The 18392-nt window shown below is 45.1% G+C and overlaps 1 protein-coding gene across 5 annotated transcripts in view; it reads right to left on the bottom strand.

Annotated features, from left to right (window-relative positions):
* Window positions 1-18392, bottom strand: part of LOC130513865 (cadherin-18) — a 57231-nt gene that overhangs the window by 25631 nt on the left and 13208 nt on the right. For 4 of the 5 annotated variants that reach the window (XM_057013052.1, XM_057013049.1, XM_057013050.1 and 1 more), the window contains 3 exons: window positions 15178-15748; window positions 7471-7765; window positions 3213-3332 (listed from right to left, as the gene is read on the bottom strand). In XM_057013052.1, coding sequence (XP_056869032.1) covers window positions 3213-3332; window positions 7471-7765; window positions 15178-15408 — 646 coding nt within the window. In that variant the 5' untranslated portion in view covers window positions 15409-15748. The remainder of the gene's footprint in view (window positions 1-3212; window positions 3333-7470; window positions 7766-15177; window positions 15749-18392) is intronic. The other variant, XM_057013053.1, reaches the window with a different exon arrangement.

Here is an 18392-nt window from a genome sequence, read left to right as displayed (position 1 = left end):
TTCCTGAGTTAATTAGTCAGTCTGGGAGCATGAATGCACCATTCTGTGTTCAGTCATTAACATGTCTTTGAAATGCAAGCATGCAGTGGAATTTGTATTTAGCTTGTAGATTGCTAGGAAATATCAGTCTGTGGGGGACTGGGCTGAGGAGCTGAGGGTTAGGGCTCAAGACCCGGCCTGGACAAAACTCGAGAGGTGTGCTGGTTGTAGGTGAAGGGGCCATGATACCTTCAAGGCTACCCTTGGCCAAGGTACCTATCCCCTAACTGCTCACATAGGGCCCTGCATCGACCCCAAATGGATAAAGTGGCCAAGAAAGAAGCACAGTAGGAAGATTATAAACAACGGTGAAGAGGAGTAAAAGGATTGTGGTCGTGGATGCAGAATCGAACTCTAGCATCTCTGAATTGTTCCATCTAATCTCTTGAGTTTGCCCTCCGGGGTCAAATGGGCCCAATTTATTTCCAGATTTAAACTGATAAAGCTTATAACATCTGAGCACTTAATCTTTGGACAGGTCTGCCCACTCCATCACCCAGCTTTCCTTAAAGAAGCCGACACTGTCTGATTCTTTTAAAAATAAGAGCTCTCTTGTTCTATATGTTTATTTTCTACTTGACCGCTATTTTTCCTCGTGGGGTCGCGGGGAGGGTGCTGGAGCCTTGCCCGGCTGGGTGAGCATCTACAATATTGTCATACATTAAGTCAGCGTGGCTTAACTTTTCACTCACATTTTGACGGTTTCAGATTTACTGCTAGGGCATTAAGTATTTCTTTTTAGCCTTTTCTCCCCTTGTAAGGCCTCTGCTTTGGTTCACATTACACACTGACACATTGTTCAATGTCCAATAACTGACATTCCACATTGCGTTTTACATTTCTTGCGCTGGATCTGTTTTACAAAGGTGCGTGCAGTCACAGCCGCTAGGACAGCTAATAAAACCGAATTTACCGGGTATATCGTAACAAGCACAAAGGTCCAAAGGGACCAAAGGTCTGAGGCTTGACTTTTACTAGACATCCAGATAAGCTAACCAGCTGGATTTGTGTGCTTGTGTTAACCTGCCTCTTCCTCCCAGGTTTATGGATGTACGCCTCTAAATCACTGCCTTGGTACCTCCTTAATTTTACTTTGCCTGCCTCATGACTGATTTAGAAGGCCGTGAATCCAACATTAGTAGGCTGGGGGCTTATAGTAAGACTAGTATTTCAGCTATGAATTCATTCCATAATGACAGTTTTAGCATGATTCCTAGAACATCGTAACCCATCTAACATTCTTTTCTTTACTACCTTGAACGGTTGTGTGACGCCAGTTCAAATATGCGGCACATAATGGATTTGGTATAAAAAATGGATTTGATTCATTATTAAGGGTTTGTAACTACGTTATTGATCTGTCGTAGGACCAGGATATCAAATCAATTATCATCCCCTGGATCAGGTCGGGCAGGAGGATGCAGACTGGATATTCCTGTCCAGCCTCAACATCTCCAAATTACACCAATGAACACAAATAAAGCATTAACTTGGCTTCATTTTAATGAAGCAATAAATTATCGAAACAAACAAGCCTGTCAGTCCAGTCTGACATGATTAGACCGCAGGGAGCAGAAACATTCAAAAGTGTCGGTGTTTTTGCTGATTGAGGATTTAGGTCAAGTCTGAGATGGTATTTCGGGGATCCCTTTGAGCACCATATGTGCGCCAAATGCTGCCATTACCCTCTGACCTCAAATGCTTTTTTCCTTTATCTCATGGGCCTTGTAGAATCTGCCACTTCCGTCTGGAGGCCCCAGACTGAGGTCGGACGCGGAAAGGTTGCAATCGTGTGCCTGTATGTCCCTTTTAATCCCTCCAATACCACCTGAACCACCCACGGCGACGTTTGCCCCATTAAAGCATGGCAGGGGCAGCTACATGTGGAGCTGCCGAAGCTCTGATAGATGGTGAAGACAGACGCAGGAGCAAATGCGGCGGTATGCCAACACAACTGTTTTGAGGCTCAGTGAGATCACATGCATATGCAGCTCCTTCCATGTGCATTCTTCACTGACCGCTGGAGTTCCTTGTCCTAATTTGAGTTGTGTGTGTGCTTGGGGGGGCACAATGGGGGGTTGCCAGTGGCGTTAAGTGAGTGCCAGCTTGTATAAATTAGCTTGTGTGGGAGGACTAGTGTTTTGCAGAGTCTGCAGCTGGCGAAGCCTTCGATCACTTCTCGCCTCCTCTGCACGCCCCATACATCCACAACGCAGCCAAGGCACCGAATCAGCCTGCGCAAAAACAAGCCGTTGCTGATCCAAAAGCTGGATGCACGGCGGCAGGTAAAGAGAAATCACGGCTCACGATTCGGAGCGAATCTTGGCAAGAACAGAGCCAATCGAGGGGAGCGCCGAATGCGCTGCGGTGGGAGAAAATTTTGTCTTTCGTTGAGAAATTAGCACCTCTCGTTCCTCATCACAATGGCGTGAAATTGCTCCATCAATCCTCGCTGCCTTTTCCCCAGAGGTACCGTCAAAAATGGGTTGCTCATACAGCAAAGACTTCCTGTTCTACATGGACGCCGTGGTCTCAAAGGGACCAGCAGTTGTTGAAGACGGCGAAGAATCAATTCATACATACAAGTGGAGTGTTGTTCATGTGAACTGACAGCAACAGCGGCAAGCTTAGATGCAGGCACACACACACACACTTTGCCTGAAAGCAAAAGAGAGATCAAAACACCCTCACCTCTCAGAGCAGAGCAGCTTTCACATGGCATAAAAGTTCCATGTCTGGCACTTTAGAAAGTTTTATTAACATTTAATAGATTCCAGCTGAGAGCTCTCAGACAATAGATGGGGCTGGAAAAGACTGTTGTGGCTTTTTACCTCCTTTCAAATGGCTGGAAACAATGGTGTAGCGAAGGCCCCGCTACAAATGACTCCTCCGGCCCTTGAGGAGTCAGTTATAGCTCACAAAAAGGGGATTGCATGCTCAATAATACAGCAGTCATCCGAGTAGCCCATAACTCTGCTGAAGCTGCTTTAGCTTTTATGATTTCAGACACGCTGCCATAACTGGACAGGATGGGCACCGACTCCGTGGCAGTAAACACTTCCCTTTTAATCATTTAAAGGCGCCGACGGTGGAGCCGCGTGGGGCTTATACTCTTTTAATTGACTGTTACTGTATTTGTGAGTTTGTCAGTGTTGCATGTGGTGATACCGCACCTGTTTTCGGGTCGACGGAGAAATATGGCTGTCCTTGCAGAATACTGTAGACTATTCTGGCACTGTTGCCATAGGTGGGGTCGTCAGCATCGCTCGCTGTGACTTGCAACACGGACGTACCTGTGAACAAAAGGAGCATTTTAGAAGAACTGTGAGGATTAACAAACGGGCTGCAGGTGATGAAAGCACAGCTTTCTTTTTCCATTTCCAAAAAAGGTTGCGACATAATCACCACATGCATTAAGGCAGTGCTCAGGACCTCCCGTTACACATCACAAGGTGGATGTTTCCTGGGTCGCCGTCGTTTGTGTCAAGTGAAAAAGAAAAAACAAAACTCGAGGCGTTATTAAATCTCTAAGCTTCAGCGAAACCCAGACTCAGATGAGAAATCCATGGTGCGTTGGAACCTTGCTGATCTTTCGGAATGCTAAGTGCCTGCATCTTTTTTGTTCGCGTGCCTTGTCTGGCAGAGGCTGACGCAGCGTTAATGGTTGTGAAATATGAACTAATATCTGCTGATCTGATGTTGGACCCTGCTCACATCTCGATAGCCAAACAAGGCGGCTGGCTTTTATATTCATGCTGTATAAATTCTAGCTTACTCAGGGTAGCTTTCAAATCTCATATTTCTCCGGTTGCTTCATACAGTCATATGTGAAAATTAAACCTGGAGATACATGTGTCAGGACGGGCCGGATCTGAAAAGCATGTTGACCAGAGGCGATCACTGTTATTCCTGATTTCACATTTTGCATCTGTTGACACATTTTGCGCTTGAACGCAGCTTGGCGCAGTTTCCCGCAGCAAGTCCTAGCCTCCAGGAAGTCACATCACGGTATGCTGATCTTGTCTGCTTTATCAAAAGCTCACAGAATGATTAAAATGGTGCAACAAGATCCATCTCGGAGTGAGTGACTACAACAATTGCGTTATTTGTCTTTTGTGGGAAGTATTCCTGCCTTGGTCGAGCGCTTGAGTCGCACCTTTTCAAAGCCAAGTTAGCCAAAAAGAAAAAAAAGGAGTTGCAAAAATCATTATTTACACCAGCATGCAAAGGGAAAGTCGATTTAAATTGAGCCATTGAGGTTCAATCGAACACTTGATGCTTCAATCAAACAGCATTACAGGCTTCATTAAACCATCCTAATTGCATGAAGAGTGCACTGTAATGGTGATTACATAACACATTAGTGCATGTGAGAATCTCAGCATGTGTGTATTATTTAATATATAAGCTTCATGGTGCAACCTAGGACATTCTGACTGGAAAATGGGGCTATAGACCGTGACGAGTTATAGACAATCCAACTCTGGTAATGTGTTTGCTGAAGTAAATCTGAGAATGTATTTGCCCCTTTTTCCCGTCCTAAAAGGTTTCACTGAATAAAGGCAGGGAGTTTTTTCTTTGTTTTTGTCGGTGCAGTGCTGCTGGTCCATCCCTGCAGTTTGCTTGGCGAACCTCCGTTTCCGTTTCCATGGTGGCTCACATCATGCTTCCCTGGAAGCCTCCCGATGACCTCTGGTGTTGAGGCCAGAGGTTGTTCTCAGACAAGCCGAGGCAGGTGGCCACTGTTGCCGGGCTGAGTGAGAGGTCAATGTGCCCTTTAGGCTGTTTTGTGCACGCTCACACTACATAATGACGCCCACCGGCGTCACCTTGCCACCTCGTCACATTGCCATGGATAAACCACGAAATATGTCGAGTTTCTGGAAAGAATCCTTCAATAATATTGACTAATGATTCACAGACCTTTCCGATTGCTCAAATGTGTCATAGTTAGACCTGTGTTCTCTATTAAATAATTAAATATTGTTTCAGAATCTGCAGTTTCAAGGTAATAGAAGCAGCCTGTTATCTAAACTTTATAAAATATTGCTGGAAAATAATCACTCTGATAGCATAAATGCTAACTAACCACTGAGAGATGCTTAGAAAAACCTCTATTCAAAATTATTAGGGTGAGGGTTAAAACTGCACATACAGAAACAAAAGACGCGCAGACAAGCCATAAAGGTGAGAGGACTCCCTGATAACAGCATTATTGTCACTATTATTGATCGTTTCACTGCTCACATTTTCCATTCTCTCTCCAGTCACGTATTATCTGCCTGTTTTAAACCCATTTACATTTTTCACCTGCAGCTCTCCACCCATATCTGGGCCCTCGACACAACTTCTCTTTTGTTCCCACTTTAATTAGGTTGAGAGCGCCCCCATAATCGAGTTCATGAGTGGTAAAAAATAAAAGAAAAATTAAAAAAAGATCTCCAAAAAATACAGCTGACTGTTCTCCTGCAGTTTTCAGAAACAAAAGCCTGAAATTGCACTGAAATAAAAAAAAAGCCAATCATGGTTTTCTAAAAAAAAAAAATCCCAAAAGAAAACAGGATGAGATATTCCAACGAAATTTGAGGCGAGTAGAGAGATCTTGTGGGTCTCCTTGATTGTGGGAAGTTGGGGGGGTTGGTTTAATTTCAGTCCATTAGCTTCAACAGTACTCAGTTAATCAGAGCCACCCTTCAAAACAAGCCCTCGTCTTTGCTCCTGAGACCAGTATTAACTTCATTTGACAGGAGCGAGAGCGCAGGATCTGCAACACGTTCATCCAAATCTGCTTCACTGCGGGTTCGGAAACAGAGAATCCTTTCATCTGCACTCTCAAAAATATCACTGCACTGGTGAACGGATGATTCGAAAGAGGAAGATCTTGGACACCGGCGCCCGTCTACAGCGAATCAATTTAGGCAGGAAAGAAAGAACATCACTGCCAATTAGCCGCTCCAGTCCCAGACAGCCCCTTGCTGCACTTGGGAGCGCCGCTATTGACAAACGCTAGAGGATTAGTGCTCCAGAGTGTGAGGACTGTTGATTGTTGCCACCGATTTGAAGATGCAGACACTGAACCGAAGAGGAATTACTGGAACAGACATCAGCATTGGAGGTGCTAAAAAAAGGTCTAATTATTCCCCCCTTTACTCTTGACTGGATTCCCTTGAGTGGCACCGCTGATGATTGATTGCTTTTCCACCACCACTGGAAAAGTTTGCAGGGAAAGGCTACGACTTTATACCGCAGGGCTCAACTCAAACTAAGGAGGAGGGACGGATTAGTGCGGGTGCTTTAATAACACGGCGATGGAGAGATGAATCATATGAAATTAGACCAGATAAAAGAACCCAAATCAAAAAGCCCCAAAAAGCCGGACAGCTCAGCGGTTGCTGGGATTTGAAAGGTGGATCCTTTTGGTGGCTCGACAACAAGATGGCCTTTCTCCTCATTTTCACCATTTAGAAAAGTGCGTCGCACTGGCGTCAGCTCTCAGCGCTGAATCATTATTCAACCTGATAATGAACCATCCGCTTGCTGTCGATCAACTAGTATTCAAGCGAAGGAAGGTGCAGTGCAACGTTTTGAGTGGGGATTAAGACACACATTTGACCCATCCATCTTAGACACAAATACAGTGAATTCCAGAGTGGTATGCGTGTCAGGGGTGTCTGGGCATTAATATTCAGCAGGCTAACCAGAGCGATATTGACTGTTCCAGAGTGTGCCTACAGGTCTATTGTGGTTTGCATATTAAAGCCCTTCTGTACATCTCGCTCTTCGTGCTGCAGGAGACCGATGAGGCGTCTCTTCGGCCGGTCGGATGGGCACAAATTAAAAGCCAGCCCAGACGCAGGCTTTGTGATACACTCGAGGAACTCTATAATACCATTTTTAGCTCTTGTACTGTCAGCCAGACTGCAGCAGACTGAGAAAAGGCCTCCGTTTTTTCGGGGTTTGCCCACGCTCCAAAACAATGTGCTGCGGAGCAGCTGTCTCACAGGAGGAGCGCTGAAGCTTGTTTTGTTTTTTTCTGTCTTTTGTAATGTGAAAGGCTCCACAGTCTCAACGGTGGCGGAGGTCTGCGGAGCCGCCATTGAGTGCTTTATAAAGACCTGCCCACCAGGAGACGTCCCAGCCGCCGGGAAGCAAACATCTAAACGAGGGCTTGGAAGATCAAACATTCCCAAGAACATCGTCACACGGCGGTTCTTTAAATGTTCTTCCTCTGAGCGGCACTTGTGTGAGTCCGACTGAAACATGCTCGGCATGTCAGGGGCAGCGGGGAAGGATTTCCTTCTCTTTATCACGGGGATATAAAGGCTTGTAAACATGGGGTCATCAATTAAACACCGTGCACTCAAGTTCTCGCTGAAGGCATACGAACCTCTGTCGTAAAACAAATCCACTTCGCTTCAAAGCGTGACTCACCCACTTCAGACATCTCTGGCACCGTTGCTACAAAGGGTCCATCTGGAAATTTGGGTGCGTTGTCGTTGATGTCTTGGACTTTAATGATGAATTCCGACTTTGGTTCCAGGGCCTCCTCTGTGTACCGGTCCAGGGCTTGTGCATGCAGGACATAATGCGATTTCTTTTCCCGATCCAGGCTCTTGGTGGCGTGGATATCTCCTGTCACTTCGTCAATGATGAAAATACTCCCTGCTCCTTCTCCATCCAGTATGTACCTGACAGATCCGTCGCCTTTATCCGAGTTTGAGTGAAGCTGCAAAGAAATGCAGACAGAAGGCGAGAATTCAATTAAGTGTGTGTTCATTTAAAGCATAAGGGTGCGTCTCTAAATCACAGCTTATTACTTGGTTGTTGCCTGATTCATTAATACGATAAATAAACATAAGAGAGTCAGAGTTGTTGGCCTCAAAGAGCAGATCAGCCTCAGTAAAAATGTTTCCACCGTCAATATGAAATGACCCTCCACTCCAACATTGAATAAAGGCACAAAAAAGGAAGCAAATTAACACTCACTCAAGCCATTAAACAAGACGCTACTTGTTTATTCAATTTCAAGCAGAAGAGAGAGACGCATTATGTTTCAGTTTAATTCCATATAGAGCTGAAGCTCAAGGAATAAGGAGTGGCCGCCTGATCCCTTCAGGTCCGAGAGCTTCTCCAGAAAACTCCCCAAATAAAAACGAAGTCAAGCGTTGCATTATTGAGCAGTTCCCCTCAGTCCTGTCTGTACCCAAGCGCCACTAGAACAGAAAAGCATTGTTTTTTTTGGGAGGGGGACTGAGCTGAGAAGCGCCGCCTGCTTCTCACCAGGAGAGGAAAGAACAAGGGAGGAAACAAGCCACTCGTTCAGCCATAATTGACACCGAGGGGTTTGACGTGGATTGTTCAGCCGGGTTGCAGCTGTAGGATTTCTAAATATCAAAATGCACTCTTTAGCGCGGCGACGGCGTCTCCAAACTGCGGCATCAAAGCAATATTGTAATTTAAACGGTTTCATTTTCACCCATGAATAAAACATGCCAGCATTCCCCGCAGAGTTTTAGTTGGCTTTATTTTATTTTTATTATTTTTTTACGTAGGGGAATTGAGCAAAAGAAAAAAAAACAGTTCAGTTTTTAATGTCTTCTGAGAGACACTGCTGTTATTAGAAGTTTATTTTATAGGTTCCCGTAACAGGCAGCTAAATAAATCTCTCAGCGGATGGAGCAAACTCTGGGGAACCTCGCCTTCTAACCTTCGTTGTAAAAAAAACATCCCGGCGACGATTTAAAATTTTATCACATCTTTGCTACATTACAATATTATTTATTTGTAAAAGGGCTGTAAAAAGTAAAGAGGCTGCAACCATTTGCAAAAAGCACGAATCCAGACTGGCCCGGGTCCCACACTCCATTACTTGCACACTCACACATTCACACCCACAGGCAAATCTCCAGTCAGCCTGTAAACAGGCGCACAGGCGTAGCTGTGGTCTGTGGGAGGGAACCGGAGTATCTGGAGGAGGCCCAGATGAAACCAGGGAGAACACAATGAAGCCTCACAGACTGAAGTCAGATCAAGGTCAAGGTCAAGGACAGGGACGTGCAGCAGATTCGTGAGAAGATTCCAGGTACCTGAGTGCATCATTCACTTGTTCATTGCTACACGATTCCTTTCAGCTCTGTTATTAGCCAAGCTTTAATTGGACGGCTGCAGATGGAGGATACAACTGGACTGGGTTTCAAATGCGATGGGACATTTGTCCCTGATAAGACAAATAGAATTGTTTTGCTGTTTAAACCCCACTAGTGTTTGCTGTCTGTGTACAACCATAGCCTTAGTCAATATCTTGGACTTGGACCAGGAGACGCACTACCACTCTGTCCACGCGGACAATCTCTCATCAAAAACTGGACCAGAACAGATGATTGCAGGCCTGACTCTTGATGAGAGCCGACAGAACTTCCCAGGGTACACAACAAGCCTGTAACTAGATGGCGTTAAAGATCCTGTTGAACCAGGTTGTTCATCAGAAGTTAGATTGGAATAATATGAAAGGTGACCTTCACTGCAGAAAAGAGAACTCTCTCACAACTGTGAGCAGTCGCTTTATTCATCGCAGGACTGTTATAAAAGCATGTTAGGAATATTGTCCTTACAGAACTGACAATCAGAGCGCTCATTTAGTATTCGTGTCATTAATCGCGCTCAGCTAAACGGGACCAACGACACGTTCGGAGAGCAAACAAGTGGGAAATCTCTGGCTGAGTGTGTCTGGTGCTCTCCCTCCGACTGTCCCCTCATATTTTGATGTTTACTCCACACTCTCAACCCGATCGTCATCAGCCATCATTCCTCCCAACTTGCGTTGTTCTGGCATTTATCTGGAAATTAAAGTACCTGCTGGAATCCGAAAGGTTCTCAGAAGTTACTCTCACAGGAAAAGACTAAAAACATTGTTAAAAAAATAAGAATTGGGATGGTGAAAAGCTGTTTTACACACAGCCAACCAACACTGATTAAGAGTTATTTGCATTTTGAATTGAAAATAATCAGCATTAGCAAACTAAACATTTTTTTTTTTTTTTTTGCATGCTGCAGATAAGCTGCAAAAACCTCGGTTGAATTAAAAGAGTCTATTTCCTCGGAAGATACCTCAACAAAAACCGTTTTTGCAACCAGCCTCAAGCTGCAGTAGCTGTCAACTGTCAGCAGAAAAGGAAACTGCAGAAATGTTTCTGCCGCACCAATTTATTCCTTTTTTCTTTCGTAAAGCAAGATATTGGCCCTAAAATGGGAGCAGATTTATCGAGTACACTCAAAACTAAAAAAAAATCTGTCAAGGAAATGATGTCATTTCCTGCAGCACTTCAAAGGAATGGGTAAGCAAAATATTTTTCCTTCAACAATATTTAAGGCTGTAAATTATCGAACCGTGAATAACAAGAGCTCAAACTCCAGGGCCACGAATCAATATGGTGCTGCTGCTTCTGCTGCAACTCCCTAAATGTGACATTTTTAACAGCATGCAACTAAAGCATCATATCAGCAGCCGGCATTAGAATTCAGAAAGTTATTATTTCCCATTTTGCCGTCATGTGAAAAGGGCCGGGCGATTATTCCGGTTACGATCGTGGCAATTAATTTTATTTCCCCACTGAGCCCTCTCAACCGGTTCTGCACAACAAATGAGGCGGGACACAATAGAATATCGAGTGTCTGTGAATGGATTAGCACAAAAACGACGTAGCCAAAGGATTTAACTTCTCTATTGAAGCATAAACACCACTAAACCTGCTCAGTCATGGCAGAGAAAAGTAGGTCCCCCCCCCAGTCTGTGGACCGATGGAACGCCACGGGCCGTTAGAACAACCGCTCTTGTTTTGGACCCAGTGCCAATTGCTTTGCTTGTGAACACAATCGTCGCACGGTGGTAGGCGACTCAACTCATCACATTTGCAAAAGAAATAAAGCTGGAGTCGCATGATGATGACGAATATTAACGAAGCGTGGAAAAAGTGCCGGGTTTCTGGAGAGTGTGACGGAAAACGCCCTCTCTGCAATTACACAGGGTTGTGGGAGGAAATGCTTCATTAAGTGTCCCCCTGAAATATTATTAGTCTCCGCATAGCTTGACCTTCATGCTGGGCTCCTCCCGGTCAGCTCCGCCTGGATCCAGATAATTGACGTGCCTGGTTGAACCGTGTTATCGCTAAATATTTTTGCATTACCTCGGTCGTAATAGCTGCGTTTAACGGCTCCACTTAAGGTATCTCTGCTGACTTATGATGACCAAAAGCATCAAGCTTGGAGGCACGAGACGGGCCCTTCGTAGCTCCTCCTGATTATTTTCTGCACATTTCTCCAAAGCAGTAAAATAGAAGTGGTGGACCCTGGAACCACTCAAACAAGATCAGTCAGAGAACAACAAGAATATCTGGGGATAGATTTAATGAGGGCAGGGGGGGAAAAAAGACACTTGTTCAGTATTTGAACTGTGAATCTGGCCTGACTGAAAGATTAGACGTGCACAGGATGGCTGTGAACAAACATGCACGCGTGCATTTCACTTGTGTCCACCCACTTGCAGCGTTCTGCTGATCTGATTATCTTTGGTGAGATTTTATTAGAGGAAAAAAATGAAAGCTGGAACCTCTTAACCATCTTAAGGAAGGCTGGTGAGGTCCTTAATCTTAAAACAAGCTTGGAAGGGCTAAAAAAACAACCCTTCTGCTGTATTTGGTGGGGTCCAAAGCGCGCCCTGTTGTCACTCTGCCGCCTGGGTGCAAAATCCACAAACAGCCACGCACAGCTCTGTCCGTCGCGTCTTTCAGCTGGCAGGTTCTCCTCACAATGGCAGCGTTGGCTGTCCTTGTTTGCAAACATCACGTTGCTAACAGGTCATGCAGCGAGGGCAGGGAGCACATTTTTTCCATCATCAGGGCACAAAGAAAGGGAAATGTGTGTTGGGGAGGGGGCATCAGTGGGCTGTGCGCCCTTGCTGATGATCAGTGCCTTGGCTTCATATTTGTAATTAGCGATGAGGGCAGCGGGTTTGTTTTTGATTAAATCTTGGCTCCTTTACCTCACTCAAGAGGACTTAATCACTTTTTATGCGGGGGTGTGCTTGATTGTCTGATTATTGCCACATTGGGCCCATGCCCCCGCCCCCCCCTTCCCAATCAACTCGTCTCGGCAGCCGCTTCTCTCCAATTGATTTGTAATAGTCACAGTAAAGCCTGATGACAGAGCAGCAGCCTAATGACCATACATCAAGACTCAGTAATGAGGGGCGCCGTGGAGACGTGCGGCGCTTACGGCCGTCCTCTGCATTGACATCTGCAGGGACACGGAGAAGCAACCGTCTCCCAGGAAGCAACCCTGACGCTCATTTTGAGGCTGCGGTTCGAAACAGTCGAGATGATCTGACTTTGGGATCAAAAGGTCGCCCGATCAGCATGACAATATCTCTGTTTCGGGGGTTTTCATTCAAGATTGAAGTTTCTTGGACGGCTTTGGGTTTGTGCGTGCAAGTCATTACAAAATCCCAACAGGAAGCTTTCATGGGGGAGACTTACATCGGGTAGAAACTCTCAACTCTCTAGTTCTTCGGAATACCTTATCTCGCGTGAGAGGCAAAAATAGAAAAATAGGAACCACCAGTTTAAAATCAATCGATTAACAGAGCAGCGGCGCTGAAGAGCGACGCCGCCGGTTTGATTAATGCATGACAGACACCTTGTTTAAGCGCCCGGAACATCCGTTCACTCACTTATCAGACAGGATTGGCACAAAAATGCATTGGTGCGGGTCGTGCAAGGAAATCTGTGCACATCCAGCGGTCACTAAGGATCATTGGGGTTATTCCTCTCTCTCTCCCTCCAGTAAAGCACAGCTGTCACTTTCAGCCATATTGCTTCATATTACACTTTATTGGTTTAGAACAGGAAAAAAACAAACAAACGCCTTAACTCACATTGTAAAAAACAGCCTGAAAAACCCATCACCTTTTTTTCCCAAAGCACATACAATACGGTTGCCTGATTCTGTCACAGCAGGAACCATTTTTAGCTGCATGAATAAAACATGTGTTCCAGGTTGGGGCGTGAACAAAGGGGAGGACAAGGGGAATTCCTTCTCGCCCGGGTTGGAGCACCCATTCTGTCAAATCTCAATTATTTACTGGGGAGCTTTAACAAGGTTCTGGCTCAACCGTCCTGGTTTGATCGCAGCATAACCACACGCACTGTCGTTGTTTTCGCACGATTGCTACGTTCCAGTGGGAATGCTCACGCCAAGCTTCTTAGATTCGTGTCACTTTTGAGGAATAACCTACAAGCTGAGTTGAGGACAAACCCTTGCCCCTCGGATTGAAAGAGCGGGCTAACTCCTGACTCGGTGCGGGACAAGGCTGGTCACACTAGGATTTTGTGTCTCACTCACGCACGAAGCTGTCATTTCCCAAATGCTTCAGCCCCACAGAAAGGTGTCACTGGGGATTATAGCAAACCTCAGGAGGATTAAAATGTTCTTGACAGACTGGCCGCTTCACTTATTCCCAGAAGTCACTCTCGTCACTATATACTGTCTTTATTTATTTATTTATTTTTTTGGTGTGTCGTCGAAATATAGACATGACATTTCCAGCTGTCATGGCCGAGTCTTACACGGGGCTCTGCTCCATCCTGTCCTTGCAGCCAATATTTGAGTCCATATCTGCTGTCCTCCCATGCACAACAACCAGGATTTTACCTTTGGACTCCACTCTTCCCCACATCTCATCAATCATCGGGTGGTTCATGTGCTCCCTTGTTTTGAAGACGGCAATTATCGACAAAGTGTTTGCAATTCCCCACTGTGGAACTGTTCATTTGCTGCTTGCTAATGTCCAGAATTTTTAATCAAGCAAAGGAAGAAAGAGAAAGAAAAAAACCGAGCAGAGTACATGTGAGTGCATTAATCCTCCTCCTCCACCTCCTCCTCCTCGCCTGTCTTTGTCTAATTAAGGGTCATTCTGTCTCCCAGTCGCACAGGACACTGCACAACAGTCCAACCCACATTATTTAATGTTATTTTTTGTGCTAACCATCTGGAGGCCTCATCTTTAAACATGCACATCAAATTGATTCCTTAATAGTGTTTCTGTTTCCTCTCGCTGCATTATTATAGTTAAGGATTAGTGGTTGATGTCATCAACATTGCTCACTGCACATGCACACAAACAACAACACCCTGGAGGTAACAGTAGAATTAGCACCAACATCCATCACACCAAAGCAACGGGGAGCCAGTTGGTCCCAACAATTGATGGGTTGAATATGCAGCAAATGTTTCATCCGTTGCTTCTGTCCAGTAGCTTTCACAGACACATTTCTTATTAAGAGTGACTAAATCAGATGGAAAGTGATTTTTCCTATTTTTTCCAAGCACGCTGCCCCTCCTTCCATGCCGTTCCCCCCCTCCCGCAACACTGTCGTTGGAATACAGACATATGTGCAGTCAAAGGGAGCATTCTGCCATTCTCATTCCCTTTCTTTCAGAGAGCAGCAGAGGGGATTAGCCTGTGCCTGAGTGTCAAGAATAATGATCACTGCAGCGGAGAAACACATTTCTGGAGATAAGGGCAGACAATCTGCAAGCAGAGGACTTAACCAGCTCCCTGTGGCTTATTGGAGAATGAACAGAAAAGTCGCCACCAACAACCAGGAAACCTCTCGTTCCACACACATCTGAAAAAGAATACAAACTATAATCTTTTAGGCCTCAACAGGAGTCAGTGACTTCCCAAACAAAAATCCGACTTCAGCACTTGTAAGTATTCTTTGTCAGTGGTAAGTTATTTTCTACCTCTGAGATCAAATCAGGTCCCCACAGAGACCAAATCTGATATTTGAGATAGCTGGATGAAGAGGGTCATTCCCAGTTTTAAACCACAGCCACTCTTAAATGCAGGTCTTCCTAATGGGATAGATGCGCTGTTACACACCCCTTCATTAAAAAGACCAACATTTATTGGACATTATAAAATAAGCACTTCTATTAAACTTGATAAGATGGACTAAGAACATAGCTAAGAAGCTAATCGGAAAACAGCTCATATGCAAACACAGACATGTCCAAGAGTAATAAGCAACAACAAAAAAACAATGTCTGTGAATTGCATTGTTTTGAAATGAAGACACCTACCTTTCCCACATACTGAGGATCGGGCCCCGTGTGTTCTTCTAAAACAAAGAACTGGTTCCAGATCCAGCCACGCTTCGGCCTGTGGTGCACCTCCGTCTCCCCATTGGCCAGTTTGGTCTGGTTTTTGGTGGGCACTTTGGCAGGGGTGTGGTGGCTCACACTGGAACACCTCTGGATGAAGCAGAGGCAAACCAGAAAGGGACAAAGACAGGAGGTGGTGGATATCCGCATGGTGCTGCTGTGTGGCTTTAAAAAGGTTTTCCTGTGCTCCCAGGTGGCGCGGTCCTGCCAACGCTGATGCCACAGCTTCCACCTTCAACCACTGTTGCGGGTCCACAAGGTCGCCACGTCCAGAGTCAACACTAAATCCAAACTGCGGAAAAAACTGACACGGCAGATCCTCCAAGGTTCATGGCCCAAAAAGCCAAAGTTTGGATGAAGAAAAATATCAAAAAAACAGATATTTACATAATGAAATTCCCCAGGAAGTGAGACGCTGTGCAAATGGGCAAAGATTTCAGGGTTGTTTTACCAAGACCGGAGGTTAATTCCAGAAGCCATTCTGGATTACCTGAAAGAAGGAAAGAGAAAAAAGTAAAAGATTAATTTGATAGATATCTCATAAATCCTTACAGATGAGGACATCCTTGCCAAATTGGTTGACGGTGATAAAAGGCAGCAAGAAATCTGTTAAAGTATGCCAGCATTACTGGCAGCAGTGGTTGGGAGCAGTCCGCCGGACAGTTCTGATCCCAAACTGGTGGGCTGCCATACTCCCTCGCATCCCAAGTCCACTTCAGCATAAGCCAAAGTCGCACACGAAAAAAAGCACCACACCTCATTTGCAGCATTTACAGGGGCCAGCAGCAGACCGTGTGATTGTCTGACATGGACCTGCACGAAAAAAGGAACGAAGAAAGTGCAGGTGCTGTCGAAGGTCTTCTTGTTACTCGAAAAAAAGCGCCCAGTATCAGACCATTTTCCGTGTCAGCACATTTTAAACAGTGACTGGTGATTCTGCTCCGTGGGGTCCGAGTCATAAATCAGAGCAAATTAGCACCGTCACCATGCAACCAAAGGATGGCCTGGAAAGGTTGGGTTTGGTTGTTTTACAGCCACCGAGACATGTGCGAATATTCGAGGCGAATACTAAATACTGCAGACAGAAGAGGAGTTACTGTGATTGAGCCCCAATCATCTAGTCACTCACGTATAAGACAGAGCTCAATTTTAGATTGCAGTGAAATGGAAAAGAGAAAGCATCAGTATCATAATTGAAAAAGGAACCGAAGTACGAACCCCCCCCCGAAAAAACTGGAACATTGTAGAATGTTTGTTACGGAGCCTCTCGAGTTGTGTTGGTCTCCTGTGATGTTTGAGAGAATATTTATTACCCCTGCGTGTGCAGCTGTGCCACATTTATGGAGGACTCGCATTGTGGGAATGTCAGAGGGCTTTTATTTTATTGCTACTGAAGCATGAAGTCTGTCATCACTGCTCTGATCTTTTTCCAAGTGAGAGAATTGTGCCCGCCGACCTTGACAAACACAGAAAATCTGTGTTTCCGATTCAGAATCACTTTAGCGGGAATCAGATACGAGACCTTTACTCAAGCAAGGAGCACTGAATTCAAACTCGAGTCAGCAGGATACGTGGAGAGGGATACTTGATTTGCAAATGAGACTGAAAGATTCTTGCTGACTTTATCATCTCTGCCATGCTTTGCTGAGTACACTTAAAATAATGGTACACATACTGTGAGGCATGTGAGGCTACGGGGTTACGAACATATCTGTGTTCTCGAATAAAATAAAGCGTCATGGGATAAAACTAAGTATGTCAATGGCACATAGAGAAGAAAGGCGGCATCCTATCGAGTGTTAATGCAAAAACAGATATAGTATCTATGCAAGAACTGTCTCTCTATCAGGGCTATTGTTTTATCATCTATAAGCTTAGACTCATGCCAACATATGTGGGTGACAGTGTGCTATAATTAGAGTACACTTTCAAAATGTTTCCCCCCAAAGTCACAGGCATCACATGATCGCTGTGGAACAGGTGGTTATAGATCATCACAACACTTCAGTGAACAAGGGGGGGCAGCGCCTCACACGTCTGGGTCAATGGGACAGGAAATAAGCCGACAGCAGACGCTGTGGCTTAAGGTTGTTGTCGGTCACCCTGCTGGGTGAAAGAAGATACGATAACACAGCGCTAATTCCCCTCTTTTAGGAGACAGGGGGTCTAATTCATGTTTCGATTAGAAAATGGAAAGAATAAGCAGATTAACCTAAACGTTGCTGCATTTTGATGTGGGAGCAGCCGTTAGTTTCTGATCTTTTTTAAATGGTCTCATGCTGGGCTTTTGATACAATGTTACTTCCTGGTCGTGACCTTTGGGGTTACATAATGGCCAGTAAACACCGTGTCACCCAGTGCAGGTGACCTTTAATCCCGCGATGGAAAATTTCCCTAGTTTAACCTCTCAGGCATTTGTTTGGCAACGTTATGCTGAATATTTGTGGCACCTTTGACAAGAGTTCCTGAGGGTATATTTTGAGAGATTCACAACAGCAACACAGACTGTGATATCTTTTGTGCTGGAGGTTTCAATGCACAACGGGTGAGATATTCTAGGCCAGGATACAGTTGAATTATCACGTGTTCTGACATTTAGTTGAAATAATTTAGTTGATAAGAAGTAAGACAGGGGCGGCGGTAGCTCAGTCTGCGAGGGACTGGGCTGAGAAGAAGACAGTTCCCAGTTCAATTCCCAGTGCAGACAACACATGGAAAGTGTTCTGGTAGTAGGGCAAGATGCCAGAACCCCAGCAAGGAACCAAACCCTCGAATGCTCACATTGGGCAATGGGCTGGCAACTCCTCTAGGGGTTTATCCTGCCTTCACCCATCGGCAGTTGCGATAGCCTTCCAGAGACCTCAAACAGGATAGACAAGCCAAGAAAATCTATAGGCATTTTAATATACACCAGCCATAATTTCCAGCCAATCTCTGTTTTTCAAATGAAATTTCACCAAATGCTTAAACAAGTGGCAATATTAATCAAGTTTGCTGAAAATGAAGGGGAATCAGTAAAAAGCTGATGCTATTTTTCATGACTAATATAGGAGTAACAAATTGTGCAGGAGAGTTGGTCCAATGTTGAGAGTTGTACAGTAGAATAGCAGCTTTGTGGGGATTATGGCGAGGAC

This window comes from Takifugu flavidus, chromosome 17 (genome assembly GCF_003711565.1).
Source record: "Takifugu flavidus isolate HTHZ2018 chromosome 17, ASM371156v2, whole genome shotgun sequence".
Classification (NCBI taxonomy): Eukaryota; Metazoa; Chordata; class Actinopteri; order Tetraodontiformes; family Tetraodontidae; genus Takifugu; species Takifugu flavidus.
The sequence above is the reverse complement of the archived record's forward strand: the minus strand, read 5'-3'. Positions and strand labels throughout refer to the sequence as shown.